General features: G+C 41.0%; 1 protein-coding gene across 2 annotated transcripts in view; it reads left to right on the top strand.

Annotated features, from left to right (window-relative positions):
- The first annotated feature begins 4,379 nt into the window (after window positions 1-4,379).
- The window catches only part of mapkapk5 (MAPK activated protein kinase 5), a 36,812-nt gene continuing 19,443 nt past the window's right edge, over window positions 4,380-21,748 (top strand). The window contains exons 1-6 of one of the 2 annotated variants that reach the window (XM_055655304.1): window positions 4,380-4,781; window positions 10,647-10,720; window positions 15,988-16,063; window positions 19,655-19,752; window positions 19,933-20,041; window positions 21,645-21,734. In XM_055655304.1, the coding sequence (XP_055511279.1) occupies window positions 4,749-4,781; window positions 10,647-10,720; window positions 15,988-16,063; window positions 19,655-19,752; window positions 19,933-20,041; window positions 21,645-21,734 (480 nt within the window). In that variant the 5' untranslated portion in view covers window positions 4,380-4,748. The remainder of the gene's footprint in view (window positions 4,782-10,646; window positions 10,721-15,987; window positions 16,064-19,654; window positions 19,753-19,932; window positions 20,042-21,644; window positions 21,735-21,748) is intronic. The other variant, XM_055655303.1, reaches the window with a different exon arrangement.

Here is a 21,748-nt window from a genome sequence, read left to right as displayed (position 1 = left end):
CCTTTAAGAATTTAATTTGTTTCTCTAAGATCCCCTCTCATCCTTCTAAATTCCAGTGAACCTTCCTCCTCACCTGGTTCCACCTTTCACCTGCCAGCCCGTGCCTCATTCCTTCCTCCTTCTCACTTCGTTATACCGACCCTTCCTCTCAACCCTCTCAGTCCTGATGCAGGATCTCAACATGAATCAATGGGCGGTCACGGTGGCGCAGCGGTAGAGTTGCTACCTTACAGCGAATGCAGCGTCGGAGACCCAGGTTCGATCCCGACTACGGGTGTTGTCTGTACGGAGTTTGTACGTTCTCCCCGTGACCTGCATGGGTTTACTCCGAATCAAGTCTACTCTGCCATTCAATCATGGCTGATTTATTTTTCCCTCCTAACCCCATTCTCCTGCCTTCTCCCCATAACTTCTGACATTTTGTGTCTATCTTCACTAATGGTTTGTTCAGCTGTAGCATGATGTCTCAAAAACACAACCTCCAGTCTTCTTCAGATTCAATTTAATTGTCATTGTCAGTGTACAGTACAGAGACAACGAAATGCATTCTTGTTCTTGGTTCTTGGTTCTTGGTCCTCCAAAATATTCCAAATGGAATTTAAACTGGAGGTGGCGGAGCGTGGACTTGGAGAAGAAGAGCTACCTTAAATGTAGTTGCGCCTGGTTGGGTAACTATGGTAGGGTGAAGACTTTTCCATGCTTTAATTGTGCGGGGGAAGAATGCTGTACACATCTGTCTTGGTAGCTGGTATCTCAAATTGGATCAAGTGGGATAGACTCTTCCAGGCAGAACCGCCTTTTTGATCACGGTCATTCCCCTGCCAGGTAAGTGGGCCTGGGCCTCATCCATTGTCAGAGTGAGGCCCAGCGCAAATATATCTTCCATGTATCCCCTTCTGGCTAAAAATGATGCAAATATCTGTGCCAAGGCCCCAGCAACTTCCTCGCTAGCTTCCCACAAAGAACACACAGATCAGGTCCTGGGGAATTTATCCAGCTTAATATTTATTAAGGCTACTAGCACCTCTGTTCAGAGGATTAATCGACAAATACACAATGTGGGCGGCTCATTAATGAGTGGATATAGAATCTAGATTAATGTTCACTGTTTAACAGGGGTCGCCATTTAGGACAGAGATGAAGCAAAATTATTTCCCCAATGGGAGTCAAGAGTCTTTGGATTGCTCTTCCAGTGGAAACAAAGTTTTGAATATTTTTAAGGCAGAGGAAGATAGATTCTTGATGAGCAATGGAATGAAGATTTTCATCAGGTGTGAATCATCGGGTTCATTGGACTAACATCGAGTAGGTTTAGAGGGACATGGGCAAATGCGAGAAAATTAGCCTAGCTTAGACGGGATACTTTGGCTAGTATAGACGAGTTGGGCTAAAGAGCCTGTATCTGTTCTATATGACTATGAATGCAAAGCAGAGGTTAGAATGTGATCAGTTCTGATCTCAATAAATGGTATCCAGGCTTGAAGGGTGGAGTGGCCTGCTCCACTCCAAATTCCTACATTCACCTAATCTCCTGATCATTCTCCACAAACCAGACTTGTTGCTTTTAGTTAGGTAGGCCTAGGCGATCTTGACAGGTGGAAAATACAACATTCTTTAAGGCAGAATAGCTTGAAAATGGTGAAGCACCAGTTGCTTGGGAGTCCCTAGGTTGCCTGAAAGATGAATAAATTAAACTTTCCTTGTGAGGACCTCGAATTACAAGGTATTAACTTTCCTGCAGCAGAATTTCTGTTTCTGTCACCATAGAGGGCATGTTGATGGATATTACTGCTCAGATTGGTTGTAAGTTGACGAGTCCAGCACCTGTCATTGCACAGTGAAGTCTTTTACATGGCCAATGACAAAATGCAACAGCTGCCAATTTTGAAATCAAGATTTTAGGTTTAGGTTCATTATTGTCACATGTATCGAAATATGTTGAAAATTTTGTTATATACATGTTATGCAAACAGACAGATATACTATATGTGAATACTATCAAGTCAAACTCCAGTACAATAGATAAAGCAACGGGCAAGATACATTATTGAATTGAATTGAATACATTTTATTAGCCAAGTATGTATACATACAAGGAATTTGCCTTGGCGCTCCGCTACACGATATATAGTAAACAATTAAAAATAAACCATTATAATTAAAACATGTGAAGAATGAATTAAAATACCAAAGCAAAATGAGGCTACAGACATATGGTTGTTTAGTCGAGCTACTGCTCGTGGAAAAAATTTGTTTTTATGTCTGGCTTTGTCGGCTTTGACACTCCTGGGTCGCCTTCCAGAGGGAAAATGCTTCAAAGAGTTTGTGGCCAGGGTGAGAGGGGTCAGAGATGCTCATACCTGCTCGCATCCTGGCGCTTGCAGTGTACAGTTCATCGTTGGGGGAGGGTGGGGGGGAAATTGCAGCCAAAAACCTTCTCGGCTGATCGAACGATGCGCTGCAGCCTCCGGATGTAGAATATAGTTCAGCATCGTAGCACATCAGTTCCATAGACAAAAGTCAGATGATCCAGATGAATCGAACAGTACCCTAGCTTATGTTCAGAAACATAGAAACATAGAAAATAGGTGCAGGAGTAGGCCATTCGGCCCTTCGAGCCTGCACCGCCATTCGATATGATCATGGCTGATCATCCAACAGTATCCTGTACCTGCCTTCTCTCCATACCCCCTGATCCCTTTAGCCTCAAGGGCCACATCTAACTCCCTCTTAAATATAGCCAATGAACTGGCCCAACTACCTTCTGTGGCAGAGAATTCCAGAGATTCACCACTCTCTGTGTGAAAAATGTTTTTCTCATCTCGGTCCTAAAAGATTTCCCCCTTATCCTTAAACTGTGACCCCTTGTTCTGGACTTCCCCAACATCGGGAACAATCTTCCTGCATCTAGCCTATCCAACATGCACTAGCTTTTATGTGTCATCGACTCTTGACAGGAAAATATATATACACTTCTAGAATGGCACGCTGACTGGGAATTGAGAGGTGCAAGGCTATTCCTGAGTCTGGTGGTGCGCGCTTTCAAACTTCTGCCAGATGGGAGCAGGGAGAAGAATGAATGACTGGGGTGGGACAAGCCTTGATTATGTTAGCTACTTTTCCAAGGCAGTGTGAAGTGTAAATGAAATCAGTGGTGGGTAGTTTGGTATGTACGATGGACTGGGCTACATCTACGACTTTCTGCAATGTCTTGCGGTCTTGGACAGAACTGTACCAAAATCAAGCTGTGATACAACCTGACAGTATGCGTTCTAGCTGTCGAAGTTTGTAAGAGTCAATGGAGGCATGCCAAATTTCTTCAGTCTCCTCAGGAAGTAGAGGTGTTGGTGTACCTGCTTGGCTGTTGCATCAGTGTGATTGGTCCACGACATTGGTAACATTAACGTCAAGGATATTGACGCTGTTAAACATTTCCACTTCAGCGCCATTGAAGCTAATTGCGCCATGTACTCCACCATGCCTTGTGAAGTCAATAACTAGCTTAGACACAAAAGGATGGCAGCATCTCTGGCGAGAAGGGATGGATGACGTTTCGGGTCGAGACCCTTCTTCAGACTAGCTTGTTCGTTTTGCTGACCCTGCAGATATGAAACCTTGTACTTGTTTCTCTGAAGATTTATGGTTTATTTAAGGAATGTTGTCTTTTCCACCTGTGAGGATCGCCTTGGCCTCCCTAACTCTCAAGATATATTTCACACATTTCATTACAAGGATAAATCCACTGGAGTTTTCATTCCCTGCTTCCTTGACAATCTTTCTTGTTCAATGGTTCCATGGTGCTTTATTGTCATCAGTACCCAGGTACAATGAATCTGACCTGTTGAGTTACTCCAGCTTTTTGTATCATTCTTAACTCTCTTAAGACTTACCTGAAGAGGCCAACAATCAAGTACCGAAGATAAACACAAAAAGCTGGAGTAACTCAGCAGGTCAGACAGCATCTCTGGAGAAAAGGAATAGGTGACGTTTCGAGTTTAGTATAAACCAACTGCAGTTCGTTTCTTTGCAATGCTGCATGAATTATTTTACTACACTAGCAATGCAAAGACACAAGTTCAAATTCCATCATGCCAGATGAGCAATTTAAATTAATTTAATGTAATCATTATAAAACTGAAAACTACATACTCATCGTAATCATTAAACAAACAGATTGTTAAAAAATCATATATATTTCTGCAGTTACTCCAGCATTTTGTGTAAACCAGCATCTGCTGTTCCAAGGGCCGAATGGCCTACTCCTGCGTCTATTTTCTATGTCTCTATGTTTCCTACAAATCCCGACAGCCTCCTCGGTAGCTGCCATGGCAACCGGGGACGCTGTGACGTGTTACAGCGGCGCACAGCGCTTGGAGACGGCGCATGCGCACTTCGCCAAGATGACCAAGGCCAGCAATGGCGGATCGTGGATCACAGCAGCGCTCGCAGCCGGCGTGAGGGCAAGAGAGTAGACCTGCACCTCCTCCTCCAACATGGAGAGGCCTTCGATTTGACGTTATCCTTCACCGTGTTTCTTTCCGAGCTGGATTGAAAAGTGGAACATATATCTATTTAATCCCTCCCCTCCACTCTCACCCCGGGCCTTGTCCCCATCTTCCCCCTAACCTGCTCTGTTCTCTATCTCTATCTGCGAGCCCTCATCTATTTGCTACACCCTCTCCCCTTTCTTCTAATCCCGCTCCCCTTTCTTCTATTTCCCCCATCGTTTTTTTCCCACCGGCGGCAGGATGTCCGAGGACGGTGTGGACAAAGTGATCAAGGTAAGGGTGTGATGGTGTGTGGACAACGGTGTAGCGTGTGGGGGTGGAAGCAAAAACGCCACTGAGAAAGGATCAAAACGATCGTGTAGGAAGGGAGCGCAGATGCTGGTTTACACCGAAGACGGACACAAAACGCTGGAGTAACTCAGCGGGACGGGCAGCATCTCTGGCGGAGAGGAATAGGTGATGTTTCGGGTCGAGACCGTTCCTCAGACTCAAGGCTCAAACAAGTGCTGCACGTTGAGGCTCACATTGAGGGTATTACAACATACACTAGCTTTTATGTGTCATCGACTCTTGACAGGAATATATATATACACTTCTAGAATGGCACACTGACTGGGAATTGAGAACTTTTAAAAATGTGGTCTACATTTGCGGTTTTAATGTGGTTAATCGCGTCATTTTTTTCGAAGCGGACCAACTTAAGTGAAAAATAGTGACCTGCGTGGGTGAATTATTGAATCCAATCACATCAGCGAATTACCGTAAAAGGAACACAAATTCTGGGGTCTCAGCGGGACAGGCTTCAAATCTTCAAATCTCGACCCAAAACGTCACCTATTCCTTCTCTCTAGAGATGCTGTCTGCCTCACTGAGTTATTCCTTCCTATCCGTTAAACGGGAGGCAGGATTGTACTTCTATTTAATAACGAAGCTCTAACATCTGTTATATCCTTTGGAATGAGTTTTGCTTGAATGACTCCAATCTTAAATACAGCATATTCTTAGATTATGAAATCTTTTGGTTTGGTTTTGCTATAACCATTTTAGTGGCTGGTTAAATTAGCAGCATTCTCAACTCTGGGTTGAAAATTAAATCATTTAAAATTTCTATTGGTACAAATGTAAGTAATAATTTGGTTTTACAAATCTTATGATATCTTATTCATTAGATGTCACAGATAGAGTTGTCATTGGTTGGCTGTTTCTTTTTCTTGATGACAAGATTTAAATATTTGCACTAGGGAAAATAACTTGGGGATGGGGAAGGTCATGGAATACATTATGGAGGATCTGTGCAATACTATTGTTCTCAATCTTAAAACAAAAAAAATAGTAGCAGGAGAGGTACTGCTGCTCATCAATATTATAGTTGATTGTTTACCTTAGCAACCCTTTTCTGTCTTGCCCTGTATCTGATCTATTTTCTGCACATCTTCTCTCCTCGACATCAAAGACAGTTGCCTACCAGAGTTCCCCTGGTCCATAATTTCTACCTCAGCCTTCTTTCAATGGATCATCCTGCACCAGACACACATTCTCCATTCCCTTTTAGCATTTCAGAAGGATTATTTATTTGTGACTCCCTGCTTTGCTCTTCTACCTTTGCCAATCATCCCTGGTCTCAAGGGATTCCCCATTCAACTGCTGGAGATGTAGCACATGTTCCTTCACCACCTCCTTTCCTATCACCCTAAGGATGCCGTTTTTCCAGGTAAAGCAGTGATGCACTTCTTCTGATCTAGTATGCAGAACTTAATGTTAACAAAGTGGTCTTCCCTACATTAGAGAATCCAAACACAGATTGGGTGGTCACTCTTTTGGCCAGTTCACAGGCGAGACTGAGGTTCTGGTTACTTGTCACTTCAATTTGATTCTTCATATTGCTCACACCTAGTGCTTCTTTTGTGATGGTACACAGCGACATGGCATATCGGCACCGCTTAAAAAGTAAAACATCATTATTTTGTTTTCCAGCCACGTGACACATATTTTTATTAAAGGTGCAGGAAGGAACTATAGATGCTGGTTTAAACTGAAGATAGACACAAAAAACTGGAGTAACTCTGAGACTCTCAATCTGAAGAAGGGTCTCGACCTGAAATATCACCTATTCCTTTTCTCCAGAGATGCTGTCTGACCCACTGAGTTACTCCAGCTATTTGTGTCTCTCTTCTTTATTAAAGGTGCATCTTGGCACTTTTTTGTTTATATTAAAAAAAAAGTACTGCTCTCACATATGTGTCTGGAGCCATCTGCACTGTTACAGCTTGGCCCAGTGCAGACTTGAATAGCAACGCCTCATAAACACCTCGCAAACTTCAGCTATCTAGATTCAGTTTTGAAATCTCTAACTTTAGCTAACTCATTCATTCTTTCAGTGTGTATTAGAACTAACCATTTCTGATGCTGGTCATTCACCTGTGATTTTTTTTTTTTGGTTCTGTAATTACAGCTGGACCTGCTGGGCATGTCCCAAAGTTGTGCTTTTTTGCTGCACTTAACATAATCATCATCAGCATTCTCCCCTCTGCTTCAATTTGAAGAAGGGTTTCTACCTGAAACACTGCATGTTCATTCCCTCCGCAGATGTTGCCTGATCTGCTAAGTTCCTCCAGCAGTTTGTTTATTCCTTAAGCAATATCACCTCTATTTGCCCTAGTAGTGACTAGTCTCAACTATTGCAGATATTGTCTTTATCCTGTCTACTCTTGCTGCTCCCTTCTTTGCGACTTGTTTTAAATCTTTTTCAGTTCAGAAAAAGATTGACTGTGCTGAAATATTAATCCCTTTCTTGGGAGATCTAACCACCTGAGTATTTACAGCATGTTATGTTTTTATTTTATATTTTTATTTAATATCTTTCCACTGTTTGGTTACTAAGTTTGAATCTCTTGGATTTATAGGATGTTTTAACAAACCCTCGACTGATCCACTGCACAATATAATTCTGGTTACTTGCTTGAAAATGTTCATGAATTGTTGTTGAAGGCAGACTTGAGATTGCCAGCTGAAGTATTTTTCATGTTCAGAAAATCATCTGTCTGAAATTATGTTTTTGCAAATTTGCCAAAGAACCTAACCACCAATTCTACGCTCGCATCTAATCATTATCATCCTTTCTGTTAAAAGAAGTGCCAAATTGTAAATATGCAGAATTACCAGCATGATCACTGCAGAATTTCAGACCAATCCATATGAGAGGACAGTTAGAAGCCAGAGTCTTGGCTTGATGTATTTATCAATGGTAGAGTTGTACCTGTCACTGAAAGTAAAACATACCATAGAGTAACACAGACAGCATGTCTGGAGAGACATGAAGGACATAGATAGGCGATGTGTCTGGTCGGTACCCTTCTTCAGACTGCTTATAGTAGAGAGGAGAAAACTGGAAAGGAGGTGGGGGCAGAACAAAGCCTAGCAAATGCTAGATGAAAACAGGTGACAATATTAGTTAGACACAAAATGCTGGAGTAATTCAGCGGGACAGGCAGCATCTCTGGAAAGAACAAATGTGTGACGTTTTGGGTCGAGACCCTTCTTCAGACTGAGAGTCAGGGGAGAGGGAGACATAGAGATATGGAAGGGTAAGGTGTGAAAACACAGATCGATGGGGATGATGATCAAGGAAATGTAGAATGGTACAATGTTAGCTGAGGGTAAGGTGACAACGAGGCATACAATCAGCATACCAAAGCTGCATACCAAATCTCGTTGCACTTATGTGCAATGACAATAAAAGATATTATTATTATTATTATCAGTAATATTTAATCTGGATGGTGGAACTAGTTGGAATAGTAGTTTGCTGGTGCCTTTTCATTATTGGCTAGGAGGTGGTTGCCCTTCCTGATAAGGCACAATTCCAGGAAACTATTTTTAAATTGGATAATATTAGTTAAAGATTTTAATCCTGCTTAGTCACATTTGTATTTGGCTCTTCCAGCTCCCACCCTTTCCCTTCTCCTTCCCCACTGTCATGCAAATGTTATCAGTATTAACTTTGAAATAGTTTTCTATAGTTTCATTCACCTCTTGGTCTTTGGGTGCAAGTTGCTTGTTGATTAATTTATGGTCGTGAGTCTTCCTTTTGCAAATCCAAAGCTCTCCAGGTGTGCTTGCCTTTGTTTTATTTGGTGCCCAGAAAAGTGACAAAAGTGCAAGCACATGTTATACCGAAAAAAAATATCATCATTTTTCTGATCAGTATCTTAATAGTAGGGCAAACATTCAGGACACAAACTGCAAAATATTTTGCGACTCACTTGCAAAGGAAATAAATGCAGCGTGAATTGCAACCAATTTCCGATTAGATTACGTAAGTTTTTTAAATTCTATCATTGTAATAACCAATTAAATACCAATTGCTGAGAAAAGATTTAATTAAAATCTTGTCTTCAGAAATCTTTCTTCCATTTTAACGATATTTTTCACATTACTTAACTAAATTAAATTTAAACGTGCAATGATTTTCAGAATTTAACGGCATTATTTTGCATGTGTAGTGGGGCAGGCACATTTATGGAATCTCAGAAGCCTTTACAACCACGCAACTCATCATAAATTACCTCAGATGTGCCCTTGTTTGGTAAGGACTTGAGAACCCACTAGAAGTAGCCAGTGTGCAAGGATGAGAGATAAAAACCCTGTCCATTTTTTTTCTGTTTCCTTCTTTATTTTGCGTCTACTTCCACATGCCACATTTACTCAGCCCACATGTCTCAAGACTCACCCTTGCATATTTTACTGCACTTTGAAAATTTGGCTTCAGTGGATCTGAATTTAGAAAGCAAAATAAAGCAGGAAACTGCTACACCACACGACTGAGGATTTTTTCCCCTCTAATATCTCTGTCTTTATGCTCAACTTCACACTTATATTGATGATTTTCATGTAATTTTGCAGTTGACATCAAACAAATGTAATTATGTTATATTTGTTGGCCAGCTTTACTGTAAGAGTCGACCATTTGAAACTGGTGTACCACTGCTCCTATTGACCACTCATGCCCCCCATCAATTAACACATTCATCTGCTTACATTGGTTCTAACTTTGCTGGCCACATGTTCCAAGTGCATTTCGGTGAAACCCTTTCAACTGACGCAATTCCTGTCCGACTTTTTAGAACTGCTTTTTTGCAGCCTTGTTTGTTTCCTCCAACCCCTCTCGATTCCTCAATTTACTGTGAAACAGAGGAATAGATGGATGTTGGAAGAGGAAAAATGAGGGAAAGCAACCGATGAGGTAATGATAGAGGTTGGATAATGTAGATAACATAGGAAAATAAATGAAAACATTAACAAATGAGAATGGAAAGAGAAGAAATTGTGGATTGGTATTGGGGGTATGGATGTTAGGCCTGGATTAATTCTGCATGTCTCTTCAGTGCCCCAAGTCCCATCCTCTCCTGAATGCCGGTGAGCCTTTAGTAGTTCCAGTCCCAATTTTAACCCCTCCATTCTCAGTCCAGTGTCATTCTTTCATTTCTGCAAAAGCCCCTCTGCCCCCACTAATTGCATATTTTCTCCCCCTCCACTCCCCCCCCCTCCCCACCCACCCCTTCTCCCCCTCTCTCCCTCTCTCTCCTCTCTCTCTCTGTAATATATACACACATTTAACTTATTTCTCTTGTTTATTATATTGTTTACAGTCCACTATGTTTACATATTCTGTTGTGCTGCTGCAAGTAAGAATTTCATTGTTCTATCTGGGACCGATGACAGTAAAACACTCTTGACCCACTCTTCTCCCCATAACCCCTGACACCCATTCTCCAGAGGTGCTGCCTGACCCGCTGAATTACTCAAGCATTTTGTATATTTCTTCTGATTCTGTGACAATTTTTACATGTGTACAATAGCAGATGGACATAAAGAATTTTAAATTAGATTTCAGTTCACATTTCACTGTACAGTGGTGAAGGTGATTATAATACATTGACTACTTGGGTACATTTCTCATTTAAAAATACCAATTCCATTTGAGTTATGCAATGGAAATGTTCGCTAAAATTCCACGTATGTTGCAAAACATACTTGGCTCATAAAGTATCATTGTGATTATGAAATTGATGTGCAACAATCTAGTCACTGAAGACAGCAAAATTGTCAGTTGATGCTAACAGGAATTTTCCTTGACAGGAATCCTCCATATTAGATGAGTACGCAATTAACTGGACTCAGAAACTGGGAGCTGGGATTAGCGGGCCTGTACGGTAAGCGAATCAAATGTGGATAGAGTTGGTCATTGTGCAGCTTTTGGAGATTGCAGACTTGATCAAAGTTCACTTGAGATAATGCCTTCTTTTAGAATTTCACTAATGCATTATTGCAGGTGACTGAAGTTTGTACCCGGCTCACTAAACCATTTATAAAAGACGGGCAGTGTACGACAATTTTATTTTACTTGATGGGAAGGGACTCTGAGGTATTGTCGGAATGTTTTGCTGATGTTGCCACTGTTAGTGGTGACTATGTGACTAGTCTGAGGTACAATTATTTACATTTAATTTGAACTATTTTTTTTGCTCTTTCTCTTAAAGTGAGACGATTGATAATGTAGGAGGTTTTGTGAATGATTACATTTTTTTTTAATTTTCCTCTCTGATGTTGTTCCCAAAATGCCAAGTCCACTGAGAGTACAGAATGTTTTGATCAGCTGCAGCTGACTGCTAGATCATTGCATCTGTTCAAGCATCACTTTAAATGCATATCTTGAACATACAAATGCAGTCTGGCAAAACAAATTCATTATCTTTGGTTTCTTCCCTACAGTCTGTCATTTCTGATATATAACACATGAAAATCGTTGATTCTTTTAGTGTCAGCTCGACTTTCAATACAGTCCATGTGCATTCAGGCGGCAGCTGTGGAAAGAGAGGCAGTTAGCATTTCAGCCTGATGAAATGTTAATTCTTTTGTTTCCCACAGATGCTGCCTGACTTGCTGAGTATTTCCAGCATTTACTAGTTTTCTTTTATTGCATGAGATTGTGGAATTAAGTGTACTTGAACATTTCAGAATTATTGTCCCAGGTGAATGAGGTCTCAAAGGAATTCAATGAACTGTGTTCTTCAAGGATGTTTTGTTGGTACTAATAACAATATTTGCTTCAAACCACTCTGGTTTACAGCATCGAGCTCTGTCCAATCTGACTCTGTTGTTAAACCAGTACAGTTACTGGGTCGTTTTTAATGCTTGACTTCCTACTTAAAATTATACTAGCAAACTGAACCAAAGTGTGAAAATACAGTGCTCTCCTTAATGTTTGGGACAAAGACCCATCATTAATGTATTTTCCTCTGTACTCCACAATTTGAGATTTATAATAGAAAGACATCACATGTGGTTAAAGTGCACATTGGCAGATTTTAATAAAGGCAATTTTTATACATTTTGGTTTCACCATGTAGAAATTACAGCAGTGTTTATACACAGCCCTCTCATTTCAGGGCACCATAATGTTTGGGACACAGCAATGTCATGTAAATGAAAGTAGTCATGTTTAGTATTTTGTTGCATATCCTTAGCATGTAATGACTGCTTGAAGTCTGCGATTCCTTGGCATCACCAGTTGCTGGGTGTCTTCTCTGGTGATGCTTCTCCAGGCCTGTATTGCAGCCATCTTTAGCTTATGCTTGTTTTGGGGGCTATTCTCACTCTATCAATCAATCAACTCACATCCCAGTATAATTTAGTCAAAATATACAAATATACAAATATGCAGATGACACAACCATCATAGGTCTCATCTCTAACAACAACGAAACAGAATACCGCACTCAAACACACAAAGCAGTCACTTGGTGTACAGACAATAACCTCCTACTCAACATATCAAAAACCCATGAACTTATCATCGATCTCAGACGTAAGGCACAACCCAAGTCCCCCCTACTCATCTCTGGCGAACCCATATCCACCACTGACTCATTCAAATTTCTTGGCACTCACATAAGCAATAACCTCAAATGGAAAATCAATTCAGATCACATTTTTACCAACCAAAGACTCTTCTTTCTCCGTCAGCTCAAGAAGTTCAGAGTGAGGAAACATTTCCTAATCCGATTTTACACAGCCATCATCCAAAGCATGCTCACTTCATCAATAACAGTTTGGTACAGCAGTTTAGACACTCACTCCCGTAATAAACTACAGCGCATTGTCAACAAAGCATCCAAAATCATCAGCACTCCCCTCCCATCAATAGAATCACTCAATCTCAAACGGTCCGTGTCAAGGGTGAAGAAAATCATTTCTGATCCCTCCCACCCAGCTCACCACATCTTCCACCTGCTGCCCTCAGGGAGGCGCTACAGCTCACTGCCTGCCAAAACATCACGATTTCAAAACAGTTTCTATCCATATACAATTCGAACTCTGAACACTCTATGATAATATCACAAAGCCACCTCATGCATGTACTGTATACTGTATGCTGTTTGTGTTTTATGTTATGTTTGACGGGAATCAGCCTATTGTGTAACATCCTGTACTGAATATGAATTCCACCAGCTTGACTGTGTGGTCATTAAATAATCTGAATCTGAATCTAGTCCACTTCAGTTTTCTCTTCAGCATATAACGCATGCTCAATTGGGTTCAGATCGGGTGATTGACTTGGCCATTCAAGAAATTAACATTTTTTTTAGCTTTGAAAAACTCCTTTGTTGCTTTAGCAGTATGGAATGAACCGTCGGCCAATGAGTTTTGAGGCATTTGTTTGAACTTGAGCAGATAGGATGAGTCTATACATTTCAGAATTCATTATGCTACTACCATCAGCAGTTGTATCATCAATGAAGATAAGTGAGACAGTACCATCAGAAGCCACACATGCCCAGGCCATAACACCCCCACCACTGCGTTTCACAGATGAGGTGGTATGCTTTGGATCTTGGACATCCTTCGCTCCTCTATACTTTGCTTTTTGCTGTGATATAAGTTAATTTTCATCTCATCTTTCCACAAGACCTTTGTCCAGAATTGTGGTTGCTCTTTTAAGTACTTCTTGGCTAACTGTAACCTGGCCATCTTATTTTGTGGCTAACCAGTGGTATGCATCTTGCAGTGTAGCCTCTATATTTCTGTTCATGAAGTCTTCTGTGGACAGTGGTCATTGACAAATCCACACCTGAAGAGTGTTTCTGATCTGTCGAACAGGTGTTTGGGGATTTTTCTTTATTACAAAGAGAATTCTTTTGTCATCAGCTGTGGCGGTCTTCCTTGGCCTGCCAGTCCCTTTGCGATTAATAAGCTCACCAGTGCTCTCTTTCTTCTTAATGATGTTCCAAACAGTTGATTTTGGTAAGGCTAAGGTTTGGCTGATTTATTCTAACAGTTTTGTTCTTGTTTCTCAGTCTAATAAAGGCTTATTTGACTTTCATTGACATAACTGTTGTCCTCATGTTGATAAACAGCAATAAAAAAAATTCCAAAGGTGATGGAAAGACTGGAGGGAAGACTAGGTGCTGAGAGCTCTCTTATACCTGCATTAAGGAGGCAACTAAACACACCTGAGCAATTACAAAACACCTGTGAAGCCATGTGTCCCAAACATTATGGCGCCCTGAAATGGGGGAACTATGTATAAACACAGCTGTAATTTCTACATGGTGAAACCAAAATGTATAAAAATGGCCTGTAATAAAATCTGACAATGTGCACTTTAACCACATGTGATTTCTTTTTTCTTTTTCAAATCTTAAATTGTGGAGTACAGAGGCAAATAAATAAATGATGGGTCTTCGTCCCAAACATTATAGAAACATAGAAAATAGGTGCAGGAGTAGGCCATTCGGCCCTTCGAGCCTGCACCGCCATTCGATATGATCATGGCTGATTATCCAACTCCGTATCCCATCCCTGCCTTCTCTCCATACCCCCTGATCCCTTTAGCCACAAGGGCCACATCTAACTCCCTCTTAAATATAGCCAATGAACTGGCCTCAACTACCTTCTGTGGCAGAGAATTCCACAGATTCATCACTCTGTGTAAAAAATGATTTGGAGGGCACTGTATAATTCCCGATAAAATGAAGATTTGACAATGTATATTCTGTGATGGATTCCTGGCACTGCTAGTCATGTTAAAAGTCAAATTTGATTTCGTACTAGATTTGCAAAATGGGTGCAAACACTTGTTAAAAGCACCTTGTGTGAGAGATTTCCCCATCAAGATTTTGGGAGTAATGTAGAGAAAATTCAACTGGTTCAGTGTGGCCAATTATTACTCACTCTGGCATGACCACAGATGAGCCATAAACTTCCAGGAAGACCAGGGCCTCATTCCTACTCATACAATTAAGGACTTGGCAAATATAACTTGCCATCTGTTAAATATTCTCCTCGGCAATGCAGCGGAATTATAATAAAGAGAAGTGAAATGAAGAATCTCTATCTTACTCCAAGAAAACCGTTACATAGAAACATAGAAAATAGGTGCAGGAGTAGGCCTTTCCAGCCTGCACCGCCATTCAATATGATTATGGCTGATCATCCAACTCGGTATCCTGTACCTGCCTTCTCTCCAGTTACAGGGGAGAAGTGAAGAGGCTTTGAGAACCTTTGTTTCACGCGGTGTTCCAGAAGGAGCAGAATAGAAATTCCTGGCAGGATGAAAGTAATCTAGTAGCGGTAGTTTAGAAATTCTGCATCGGAAACTATTGGCAGCGTTGAATTTCCTTCCCCAAATAGGAGAATGACAAGATATACGGTCCAACAGTTTTTGGGGAGATTTTTTTATAAAGATATAATCTTTAATTTTTCCCTTGCTGCCCCTGAAAGCTTTAATGTGCACCGGCATCAGCTCATGCTCTTGTATTCAGTGATAAACCATGTTCTGTACAACTTTGGATTATTATTTTTTTTAAATCTGCGCTGGTCCGGATTTTGGAACAGCATTGAACGGCTTATTAAATGGAGATTTATTCATTTAAAAATCCAACCAAATCAGAGCAAAATAATATTTTTTACCCACATGTTATAACCCACATGTGCCTTTTCTCCGTTGCAGAGCGGAAACTTTGGGCTGTTTTTTTTTAAACTGGATTTTTACTACTGTTTTGTTCAACAGGACCAACATTTAATCTTTTCTGCTCTAGGCCAATTCATATTTGGATAGGACAGTAACAGTCCAGAATTTCTAATTTATGTTAAAAAATGGAACTGCTAAGGTGGTAGTACTGCTGCCTCACAATGCCAGAGATCCTGGTTCAAGTCTGACCCCAGGTGTGCCTGTGTGGAGTTTCCCAGGGAAACGCAGTCACGCAGCACATTCTCCCTGTGGCTGCGGGGCTTTACTCCTCGGTGCTCCGGTTTCCTCTTGCATCCTAAAAAACGTGCAAGTTGGTCAGTAAATTGGCTACTGTAAATTGACCCTAGTTGTGTGGGTGAGGGGTGGAACTGGTGAGGATACTTGTTGGAGAGAGAAGTTCAATCTAATCATCTGCCATTTATCTTTTATGATTGATTTCATTTTTAGAGTTTGCATGAAAAAATCAACTGGAGAACGGTTTGCACTAAAAATTCTCCTTGACCGTCCAAAAGCAAGAAATGAGGTAAGTAAAAATATATGTGGTGTAACGTGCAGTTTGTGCTGAAGGATTCAGTTATTCATGAAACAAGTGTGCTGAAATAACAGTGATATATAATCAGCTGCCTGTTACTCTAATGAAAAGCCATTTTAAGAAGGAATAAAATGATTCCCCTTTCTATTTATGAGAGTTATTGCAGCAAGGTCTCTCTGTCCTTTGATAGCGTTGGAACATTAAGAATGCTATAAGTTGGTATGCAACTCATGATCTATTGTAGTTTAGAAGCTGCAGATAAAAAAAAAAATTAAAGACATTTTCGAGATGGTAGTTTTGTGCCAATAAATTGGGCCAGGCAGCATCTCTGGAGAAAAGGAATAGGTGACGTTCTGAAGGGTATCAGACTGATAAAGGGTCTCGACCCGAAACGTTCACCTTTTCTCCAGAGATGCTGACTGGCCCACTGAGTTACTCCAGTATTTTGTGTCTATCGTCAGTGTAAACCTGCATCTGCAGTTCCAGCTGGGTTTTATATGAAGGGGAAACTGAACCTGAAGGGTAGCTCATGAATCACATCAGAAAAATCTTGCCTGGACAGGCATTCTGAGATGTTGATTGAACCAAAATCCATTCTCCTATAGAAATGCTGAGTCTACCTCCTGTGGGGTTTTTTTTTCTCGCACTTATTACACTGGCAGGCTTGTAAAGAACATAATAATTAGCAGGAGCTTAGAACATGCAGTGCTAAATATAGCATTGCGTGTTGATCTGAACAGTCCTAATTAAAGGACTCCTGGAAGCCTATCCATTTTCTCAGCGCACAACCCCTGCCAACCTTCCCTGTTAAATAGAAGCGAGAATCTCAGTAGAGTGTATATCATTCCTGCTGCAAGAAATCTGAATATAATATCCTGGTTATGTTGTTCTGTTGCTCGGCATTATAGTAGAAGAGGAGAAATTAATCCTGATGGCATAAATAATGCATTTAAATAACACATGGGAATAAATTGAATTATTTGTGCATATTAAATGCATGTATTTTACAAGCATTCATTGAAGAGATAACAGAAGCGCTACTGCATATTAAATAATTTGTAAAAAAATATGTAGTGGGAGAGGAATGAGGACACAAGGAATTGCAGGTGCTGGTTTACAGAAAAAAAGACAGTTCTGGAGTAATTCAGCATTTAGGCAGCATCTGTGGGGAAATGGACAAACGATGTTTTCGGGTATAAATGACCAGGATGAATTCTATCCGAAGAAGGATTCGGAATCGAAATATCAGTGCTGGCTCGAAGGGCCGAATGGCCTACTCCTGCACCTATTGTCCATTGTCGCCTATCCATGTTCTCCAGAAATACTGCAAGATTCGCTGAGTTACTCCAGCATTGTGTCTTTATAGATTTCAAAAGAAAAGAACTTGGTTGACCAACATTACTGTTTTTGTTTGAGGAGTTATTGGAAAAAGGTAGACTATGTTAATGTAGTCGATATTTAACAAGATATTTAAGGTATCGTACGCCTTCACAGACTAATGAGATCAGAGAATATAGTCAGGGCACAATTATCAGAATGGATTGTTATCTGGTTTTCAGACACACAGTAAAGAGTGGGAGTATACATTGGATATTCGCAGTGGAAGAAGGTGAATGGTGGTGTTCACAATTTATATTCATGACTTAGTGTTTGATATTGAGAACATTTCTAACTTGATGAATGATGCCAAAATTGTGAATAGTGGATAGAAGCATTCAACTTTAGACTTTAGATGTACAGTGTGGAAGCAGGTCCTTCGGCCCACTGAGTTTGTACTGACCAGCGATCACCCTGCACGCTTAGCACCATCCTCACTAGGGACTATTATTTTACAGTTTTACCGAAGCTAATTAACGTACAAGCCTGTACATCTTTGTAGTGTGGGAGGAAACTAGAGCTCCTGTAAAAAAAAAACCATGCAGTCACAGGGAGATGGCACAAACTCCGTACCTGCATCTCTGCTGCTGTAAGCCAGCAACTCTACTGCTGTGCCACTCAAAAGCAACCCTGGAAATGGCAGGGATTGAATCCAGGACCTCACACATGCAAAGTGAGTGCTCCACCACTGAACTACATCCCAAAGCACTTGTGAATAGGGTGTATGTAGTAAGACTACAACAAAGTATAAGACAAGATTAATAAACAAGCCTGAGTCATTAATGGTAAATGAGACTCAACTCAGAAACACATGAAATGACAATTTTTGACAACGAGAAAAGGCAGTTCACTTAAGTTGCAGTTTTTGGGAGGGTGAAGTACAGTTCTTGAGCTGCAAAATATACCAACCGCTGAGTTACTCTGCAAGTTCACACGGTCATAAATAAAACAAATACAACTATGCTTTATTTCAAGAGGAAATTAAAAGTAAGAGAGTTACACTGGAACTGTGGTGCAGCAGTTAGCACAGGTAGTTCACCTCCAGAAATCCAGTTAAATCTTGACACTGGGTGCTGTCTGTGTGGGGTTGGCATGTTCTCCGTGTGACCCCATGAACTTCCCCCAATGCTTCACAGGCGTCCCACATGCCAAGGATGTGCTGGTTGATAGATTACATGGCCATTAGAGTAGGTAAAATGTTTAAGAAGGAACTACAGACGCTGGAAAATCAAAGGTAGCCAAAAGTGCTGGAAAAACTCAGCGGGTGAGGCAGTATCTATGGAGCGAAGGAAATAGGCAACATTTCGGGCCGAAACATTGCCTATTTCCTTCGCTCCATAGATGCTGCCCCACCCGCTGAGTTTCTCCAGCACTTTTGTCAACCATTAGAGTAGGTAGGTGGGGGAATGACGGGGATCTGAAATGAAAAATGGTCAGTGGGGATGCAGTGAGTCAAAGGCATGTTTCCATTCCATGCGACTCAGGCTGTTGGTGAATCTGTACCAGACCTCGGTTAGAATTCACTTGTAGCACTGCCTATATTTATGAGTGCTCAGCCTCTTCTTAAATGTGTCTCTACATGGGTTTGAATGAAGTGGAAAACACAGTCATAGTGCGTAACAAAGCTAGGTTAAGGTTTTGATTCCCAGGTGCTGATGAATCTCTAATTGTTACCAGCGTTTTCTGTTTTGTTTTTCATATTCTTGAGTTTGAAATTTAAAAGGGAATATTCAGCTTTGGCAATGTGGTTCAATATCTCACTCATTATAAATTTATAATAAAGCTGGCAGCGGGAAACAAAATTTTTTTACCTCCCATGGAAAATAGTATATTTTCTTGCTATGTGTGTTTAGAAATCTATGATTTCACCACTCGCTGTGTGAAAAATGTTTTTCTCATCTCTGAGGACCGAGATAGGAAAAACTTTTTTCACACAGAGTGGTGAATCTCTGGAATTCTCTGCCACAGAAGGTAGTTGAGGCCGGTTCATTGGCTATATTTAAGAGGGAGTTAGATGTGGCCCTTGTGGCTAAAGGTATCTGAGGGGGTATGGAGAGAAGGCAGGTGCAGGATACTGAGTTGGATGATCAGCCATGATCATATTGAATGGCGGTGCAGGCTCGAAAGGCCGAATGGCCTACTCCTGCACCTATTTTCTATGTTTCTATGATGCTAAATTTATAACGCAGGTTAATCCTTTTGCAGGTTCGACATCACCTTATGTGTGTGGGTCACAACAACATCGTTCAAATTATTGAAGTTTATGCTAACAGTGTTCAGTTTCCACACGAGTCCAGTCCAAGGTATGTTTCTATCAGTGACTCGTGAAGGCAAATGATCAGATCTTTAATTATTTGCAGGATGTTGTAGTTGACTCTTAAACAAAATGCACCCGACCATGAATTGGGACGCGCATGAATTTTGCGTTTATATCATTTCACTTCCACTAAATGTAATCTTTTATCCTTTGGAAAAATCTCCAGGGCTCGGCTGCTAATTGTAATGGAGATGATGGAAGGTGGAGAGCTGTTTCACCGAATCAGCCAACACAAGCACTTTACAGAGAAAATGGCTAGCCAGGTAACCAAACAGGTAAGGATACTTTCATGTTAGTGGGGACGATAAAGTTAAAGAGTGCATTATTTGGCCATTGTGAGGGGTTTTGAATGGGTCCAGCTTATCTGGCATCTTGTGGGCCTTTAACTCCACAGTTTTATCTTTTTGAGGCTCTTTTTGCATCGCCGCACTAATGCTTTTATACCCCTTGCCAGTCTTGATAAAGCGCTTCTGAGTCAAACTAGTACACTTCTCCAATTGTAGGGCTATCGTGTACCATTTTGCCGTAATTCAGGCCATGAATCCCACACACTAAAGCATACAAACAAACACGCACGCACACAGACAAGATGAGAGTTTGAGTAATATAATAATATAGATAGATATTGTTACAATCGACCTTCTGTCTTTTTCACCCTCAATTACAGCTGATATTCCTTATGAACTGCATTGGGCTTTTCAAATCAAATCAAATCAACCGTTATTGTCATCTTGCAAAGCAACAGTTGCACAGTGCAAAATGAGAAGACGTTTCCCAGGGAATACCGGAGCATCGCACATGAAACTTAAAACATTTCACACATAATAACAATAAAAAACAATCCAGTCCCTGATGAAACAGTATAAATAGTTAAAAGCAGGTAAAACAGCAACATTAAAATACAGTAAACCAATCATTAAAATGCCCAGGGCAGCTGATTTGAGTGGCCAGTACCAGAGTTATTAAAATGTCAGTGCAAAGCCGCAGAATCAGGTGACTGTGAGTACAGAGTGACTGTTTAGCAGCCTCACAGCCTGTGGCAGGAAGCTGTTTAGCAGTCTTGTAGTCCGGGCTTTGATGCTAGGGTATCTCTTGCCTGATGGCAGGAGATCCAGGTGTGTGTGGAGGGGGTGCAGTTTGTCCTTAGCTATTCTCAGAGCTTTTTTCAGACAGCGGCTCTGGAACAGTTCTTGTACCGAGGGTAGGGAGACGTCAATGATCCTCTCTGTTCCCCTCCTACCCTCTGCAGAGCCTTCCTGTCTTTTGAATAGTGATTGGCAATTCCAGCATCATTGGGATAAATTTGATTGGCATTAATGTTAACATGTTTGTGAAGAGAACAATAGCACTTGTATATTGTCATTCTTTTGGATGGTTTTATCTTTTTTGATATGAGCTGTGTTTGAGTGGAAATACTTTTTTATGTGGTTTCACAAAAGTATACCCCCTGCGCAATTGCTTATATTGTTAATCGCTGTGCCTTGAGTCCTTTTAATAATTTTGGTTTCTTAGTTCAGTTTAGTTTAGAGATAAAGCGCGGAAACAGGCCCTTCGGCCCACCGAGTCTGTACTGACTTGCGATCCCCGCACATTTACACTATCTTACACACTAGGGACAATTTACACATACACCAAGACAATCAACCTACATAACTGAAAGTCTTTGGAGTCTGGGAGGGACCCGAAGATCTCGGAGAAAATCCACACGGTCACGGGGAAAATGTACAAACTCCGTACAGACAGCACCCGTAGTTGGGATCGAACCTGAGTCTTCGGTGCTGCAAGCACTGTAAGGCAGCAACTCTACCGCTGCGACACCGTGGCCGCCTATGGTGATTTAAATATTAACCAATATCTGTCTTTACTGTGTTTGTGCAGATTGCTTTGGCTATACAGCACTGTCACTCCTTGAACATTGCCCATAGGGACCTCAAACCTGAAAACCTCCTCTTTAAGGACAACTCTCTGGTGAGTATCTGAAT

This window comes from Leucoraja erinacea, chromosome 25 (assembly GCF_028641065.1).
Source record: "Leucoraja erinacea ecotype New England chromosome 25, Leri_hhj_1, whole genome shotgun sequence".
NCBI lineage: Eukaryota > Metazoa > Chordata > Chondrichthyes > Rajiformes > Rajidae > Leucoraja > Leucoraja erinaceus.
The sequence above is the reverse complement of the archived record's forward strand: the minus strand, read 5'-3'. Positions and strand labels throughout refer to the sequence as shown.